Source organism: Ipomoea nil, unplaced genomic scaffold (assembly GCF_001879475.1).
Source record: "Ipomoea nil cultivar Tokyo-kokei standard unplaced genomic scaffold, Asagao_1.1 scaffold3069, whole genome shotgun sequence".
Taxonomy (NCBI): domain Eukaryota; kingdom Viridiplantae; phylum Streptophyta; class Magnoliopsida; order Solanales; family Convolvulaceae; genus Ipomoea; species Ipomoea nil.
The window spans coordinates 7,165,427-7,172,335 of record NW_017619497.1 but is presented as its reverse complement, the minus strand read 5'-3'; the positions used below and the strand labels follow the sequence as shown (position 1 = coordinate 7,172,335).

At 35.1% G+C, this 6,909-nt stretch overlaps 1 protein-coding gene across 1 annotated transcript; it reads right to left on the bottom strand.

Annotated features, from left to right (window-relative positions):
* Positions 1-2,910: 2,910 nt before the first annotated feature.
* On the bottom strand, positions 2,911-4,048 carry LOC109164809 (trans-resveratrol di-O-methyltransferase-like). The gene is made up of 2 exons (XM_019313356.1): positions 3,485-4,048; positions 2,911-3,301 (listed from the first exon to the last, which is right to left on the bottom strand). The coding sequence occupies exons 1-2, from the start codon at positions 4,046-4,048 to the stop codon at positions 2,981-2,983; spliced, it is 885 nt and encodes a 294-aa protein (XP_019168901.1). The 3' UTR covers positions 2,911-2,980.
* Positions 4,049-6,909: the final 2,861 nt, after the last annotated feature.

Here is a 6,909-nt window from a genome sequence, read left to right as displayed (position 1 = left end):
GTTACAAAAACACACCATTATGGCATTATCCAACATAAATAAATACTTTACAGATTTCTCAATGGGTAAGTTTTAGTAAAAAAAATTAAATCTTGAAATATGTCTCAAACAGTTTATAAATTTCTAATCTCAAACTGTTTATGGTTCTGTTTGGCAAATCTAACTGAAAAATTATAAATTAGGAGCTAAAAGTTAAAAAATTATAAACTCGGAGCTTAAAATTGAAGAGCAATTAAGCTAGCTAATATGATTGAAAGTATTTGGTAAAAACTTTTATTTTAAACTATAAATTTATTTTAAGAACATTACCAAATAGAATTTATAACTTATTAATAGTTTAAAATAAACTATAAACTTGTGAAACAAAGCCTATATGTTAGAACATTACGCTTATCGGGATTGAATGAAGTTTGGTTTTCGATCAAAGGTGAACCCCATCCAGCTTGGATGATAGGACTGTGTGCGGTCGGGTAGTAGGGTACATCCCAACTCTTTTATAATTTAATTTTGGTAAAATTAAAGTGAAATAACTAAAAGAATTAAGAAATACTCCGTAATAAATATGCATGAAGTAAGTTTCATCGTACTGTGGTCTTGTCAACAGCCATATCCAAACAACTAAAAAAGCCCAATGAAACGGGTCCACTCAAACAGAGCCACATACGATTTGCCAAAAGGAACTAGACCGGTCCTTGTCTCAGCCAGTGGGCACCCGGTTACTCATTCACTGTGCCCACTACAACCGGGAGTTTTACTTCTAGCGGTCCAAACACAATTTAAAAAATACAACCCAAATTTGACTTTTCTACCCAAAATATAAAACAGACAAATAAATTTCAAATTTATTTTAGAGATTATAAATTATAATTTTTATTTTTATTTTGTTTGTTCATATTAGTGTTTTGGATGTCTTTATATTAAAATAATATTGTTTTGATTTTTTGTTCTTGTATTTTTAAAACATGCTTAGGCTGGGTTCTTAGGGACCACCATGACGTGTTTTTGGCAGCAATGAATATCTGTTTGAATGGCATTTACATTGTTAATGAAGCAGAGGTTATTTGTGTACGAGAAGCTTTAAGCTGGTTGAAGGACACGGGTATGGGATGTGTTGATGTTGAAATGAATTCACAAACAGTTTTTTATGCACTTTCTTCTCCTTTTTACTCTTCCTTTGGACTACTAGTTGATGATGTAAAGGAATTGACATCTATGATTGATGATGTTCAATTCCGTTTTGTTAAACGATCTGCGAACACTGCCGCCCATACAGTTGCTAGAGAGGCTTGTTCTGAGTCAGGTTGTGGAGAGTGGTTTGATGCCCCCTAATTTCCTTGTGAACTGTCTTTATCGTGATTTAATGCATTAAATTCCTCTTTAAAAAAAATATTTATTTTCATTATAGGATCATACAAACCAAACAGCGCATAGTATTGATAATCATTCCAATTCCACCTTACTATCAAACATGCAAAATACTTTTACCGAAACCTATTACCATTATCAAGTATTTGATTTACATTCGTATTTTGATTCCACATACGAACCAAACACACCCTAAGTAGAAGATTAACAAGGAATACTGCTGGGTACTTGAGTTAAGGGAACATAACATCGTCCAGAACTATTTAAGACCAGGTTTTAATATGAGGCAGTGGAAATTCCAGGACCCAGACGGACAGTTCCCCATTTTCCCAGTAATCCTAGAAGTTTCAGAGTGTAGATTCAGAACCTAGTACAATTAGCCTAGCTATACAAGTCTGACATTTTTGCTTAGCTGGCTGGTTTTTTCAATTTTTTTTTCCAGCTATGGATGAAGGTAAAGAAAACCTAGACTGTTAATCTGAAGTTCAGAAGATGTGTCCTTGTTTTTCTGTTCTTTCCCAATGATTTATTTCGTTGAAAACTTTAAATGCATTATTATATCTTTCTTCACATTTCACACAGTTGACTGTTAAGTGAGAGTGAAGGTTGCTTCACTGTATGTTCATGAGAATTATGCATGGGCTTATGAAATATATATGAACCAACATGTGGATCGGACTTTCTCTAAAGCTCCTAGAATCTGGGCTGGACCAACAACTACTTTGGAAGAAATTTGGTTTAATCTTGGGAAAATCTGTTGCTGTTACCCTCCAACTGTCAAAACCACACACTCTCTAGTCTTTTGCCCAAGCCCAATACCTCAAAAGAGGTTCGAGCTCGTTTCATTTGAATCACAAACTGTTTGTATATTTTTTGGTTGTATCCTAAATAGTATATGAAAATATCGGTCCCTATCGAACCAACCCAATAGGCCTAACTTATAGTTGAATAATTGTTATGCCGTGAAATCGTGTCCACCTTGCAAGTTGGTCACGGTTTTATGTTTATAATTATAAATATAATTATAAAACTTTATGTTCATAATTTTTTAACTTCATATTCACAATTATTAAACTTTATATTCACAATTACAGAACTCTATGTTCATATTTATATATAAAACTCTACGTTCATAATTTTTGAACTTCATATACACAATTATTGAACTTTATATTCACAATTACATAACTCTATGTTCGTAATTATAGAACTCTATGTTAATAATTTTTGAACTCTATATTCACAATTATGATAGTTTTTGAACCATGTCCACCTTGCAATGTAGACACGATTCCACAACATAATTTGCCATAGTTGATGAGAAAACTATTATGCGAATTATGTTTAAAATGGACAAATTCCTATGTTCATCGACATCGGGCTCTAAGGCTCTATATGAGCACTCAATAGTTATTGCGTGGACCGTGGTCCACACAAAAGTGTAGGCCATTGTCTAAAAAGGACTTAGTTTTGCGTAATTTTTAGTCCATAAACTTGATTTACATTAATCACATTCTTAACAAACAACAGTCTGCATGAAAGAAAACAAAGAAATTGATGACAGTGCATGAATTAAGATGGGAACATGATAGTGTTCATCAAAAGTGGGAACTAATTAAGGGAACACCTCAATGAGGGACGTGAAGCCAAATATTGGAGTTATCTTGTGGCGAGTGAACCCAGACTCAATGAACAGCCTTTCATATTCCTTTTCTGTTCGTTCCCTCCCAGTAACAAGAACCATCATCAGAACATCAAACATCAGCTTCGTTTCAGTTATGTCTCTTTCATTGTCTTCTTCCGCGCCCAAAACCATGTCAATAATGATGACCTTCCCGGCCTTCTTCACTCCATCATTCTTGTTTGCGATGATAGCTTCTCTGCATTTCTTCAGTATTTTCACGCAGTCCTCATCACTCCAGTCATGCATAACATGCTTTCATTTCAATCAAGTTAATTGCCAAATTAAATTTTAGTACGTACAAATAAATTAAAAAGGAGTTGAATATGATGTATTACTAACTATGGGGTGTTTAATCAATTCAAACAAGCTAAAATTGGTTGATAGTTGACCAAACAGGCCTATATATGATGAAAGAAATGAAATTTAATTTGTTACCTTTAACATGATGGCATCAGCAGAAGGAATTGAATGAAACATGTCCCCTCCAAGGAATCGAAGGTTTTCAGAGGACCCGCCTGCGGGTTTATCTGCAACAACGTGAGGGAGATCAAGCACCGTGCATTTCAAGCTCGGAAATGCCTCCAAGATGAGCTTAGCAATCATTCCAGTGCCGCCACCCACATCTACCAGCGTACTCAGTCCTTCAAACACTTGCCCATAATCTTTCACAATGAACCTCATCATCTGGGAATCGCTAGCCATGCCCTCGTTGAAAACGTTGTTGAACCTAGAATTCGTGTCGCAAAACTCCCAGAAAGGAGCCCCGTGCGCGGTCTCAAACGCAGTGGACTCCTCATTTCTTGAAAACCAGTCCCCCAAAACCTTCCATGGCGCTAACATTGCCGGCTCCACCGAAAGTATGGCGAAAGGGGACAGATTTGGAATCTGACTTTTGAGGAGTAGCCTCGAAGAAGCTGTGAGAACATAGCCATCTTCTTCTTCTTCTGCTTCATTGAGATTTGTTGAATCAAAGAAGCCGTTGTGAGTTAACAAGCGCATGATGCGATAAACGGCGTTAGACAGGGCCGTATTTTAAGTTTTGGTGGCCCTGTTCTAGTAAATAAATGTGGCCCTACCAAAATCATAATTTTTAAAACTAATACATGCAAGTTTCGAACCTTTGACCTCCAAGTTAAATTACAATAAATACACATTCTTACCATCTCTTCATAAAACCTTTAAAGTTTAATTGAAAACTTTTTAATTTTTATTTTTAAACTAGCTAGGTAAAAATTAAATATTGAACCTCTAAATTTTGGGGCCCCTCTAAAATTAGGGGCCCTGTGCGGTAGCCCAGCTTGCACAGCCTAAAATCCGGCCCTGGCGTTAGATTTCTGAGGAGGGAGTTTGAGTGTAGAAACAAGCTCGGGAATGGTGATTGGTTTTGCATGGGTGTGGATTATGTCTGGGATATTTAGCTGAATTGCAGTGGCAAGGACCATGGAGTTTACGTAGTAGCATGCGTGCTTGTAGATATGAGCCTGAGCTCGAAACATTTCAATGGCGTCGTCTGCTTTACCATTGGCTTCCATCAAACAATTCAGAAATATTATTTCTCTGGTTCAGTCGGTGTTCAAGAATAATGATCTTGTTTCGGTTGCTATATATATATATATATATATATATATATATATATATATATATATATATATATAGGGTCAGGTTCCTGTGAGGTCAGGTCTTTCCATGCGGTCAGTGGGGCATACACCTTAAGTATGCATAAATGCACCATACAGTGTTCGTAAATACATCAATTATGTGTGGTGTATTTTTTTTTGTGTGGTGCATTTTTTGACATTTCAGTGTATTTTCGAACACTGTATGGTGCATTTATGCATACCTAATGGTGTATGCTGCACTGACCGTACGGGAAGACCTGACCTCAGTGAAACCAAATATATATATATATATATATATATATATATATATATATATATATATATATATATATATATATATATATATATATATATATATATATATATATATATATATATATATATATAGTGAAAGGTTCCCGTGCATTTGTTGCTTCCCGTGCGGATGTGCGGTGGATTAATGTGCGTGAGATTTGTACACAATGTGCGTGAGTATTGTGCTTAATGTGTCTGCGATTTGTACTTAATGTGCGTGAATGTGTAAAATGCAGCAGAAAATATTAATGTCAGCTTCTTCCCCTTCCCCAGTAGCCATTTGCCCCCTCACTGTTGATGTTGCTTTTCTTTGTGCAGATCCCTTTTTTTCATCACTAATCCTTTTTTGTTTTGTTTTGTTTTTTTAGTTGGTGATCTGAATCACTTGATTTCTGCAACAATGAGTGAGGTGACCTGCTGCCACAGGTTCCCTGGGCAACTCAACTCTGATCTCCGGAAGCTTGCTGTCAACTTGATTCCTTTCCCTCGTTTGCATTTCTTTATGGTGGGGTTTGCTCCTCTCACTTCTCGAGGATCCCAGCAATACCGTGCCCTTACAGTTCCTGAGCTTACCCAGCAAATGTGGGATGCCAAGAACATGATGTGTGCTGCTGATCCTCGCCATGGACGTTATCTCACTGCCTCAGCAATGTTCAGCTTGAAATACTCACGCATATTAAGCACAAATCTCACGCACATTAAACACAATACTCAGGCACATTAAGTACAAAACTCACGCATATTAACATGACGCACATTAAGTAAAAATCTCAGGCACATTGAGTACAAATCTCAGGGCACATTAAGTATAAACCTCACGCACATTAATCCACCGCACATCCGCACGGGAAGCAACAAATGCACCTGATCCCTTCCCTATATATATATATATATATATATATATATATATATATATATATATATATATATATATATATATATATGAAAAAGTTCAAATGCGGCTATGTTCTTAGGTGCGACAGAATTTCAGAATACACCAACAGTGTTAACAACCTACATCAATAGTGTAAGGAAAATACACCACAGAAATGCAAAAAAAACATCAAAAAATACACAACGGACCAAAAAAAATACACCATATAACTCACCACACCCCAATGATGTATTTCCGAACATTGTATGGTGTTTTTACTCACACCTAATGGTGTGTTTTTGGTGATGCATACCAAATTTGTGTGTGTTTTTGTGGTGCATTTTCCTACCGTTGATGGTGTATATTTGTTGAACTATTGGTGACGCCGCACCTAAGGACATCGCCACACTTGAACCTTACTATATATATATATATATATATATATATATATATATATATATATATATATATATATATATATATATATATATATATATATATATATATAGTAGGGTTCCAGTGAGAACATGTTTTTAATGGTCTAGATTATATTAAGTGTGTGCGAGCGCACATTAAATGTGTGCAAACGCGATTTAGTGTGTTTGCACACATTTAATGCTTCCCACACACGTAATCTAATCTAAATCATTAAAAAATATTATATGGATGCACATGATGTGTTCTCACGTTCTCACCTAAGCACATGTTCTCATTGGAACCCTACTATATATATATATATATATATATATATATATATATATATAATAACAGAAGTGATGCCCAAGTTTTTCTGCCCAAACTCAATGACATTTTAGTAATATCAATATCATTAGACAAAAATGTCATTTAGAATTAATATTTAAAATTTTTTAAGACACTAATTACACTTTTTCATTTTGAAAAATTATACAAATTTATAATTCTCACTTTTTTTTTTTTTTTTTTTTTTACCTATAAATACAATGGATTGGTGACTTTGGAAATCATAATTCTTCATTTTGCACTGCCTCCCTCCGCATCTCGTTCTCTTAAATCATATTTTGGTGACTCTCTCATTTCCTTCTTCCACCGCC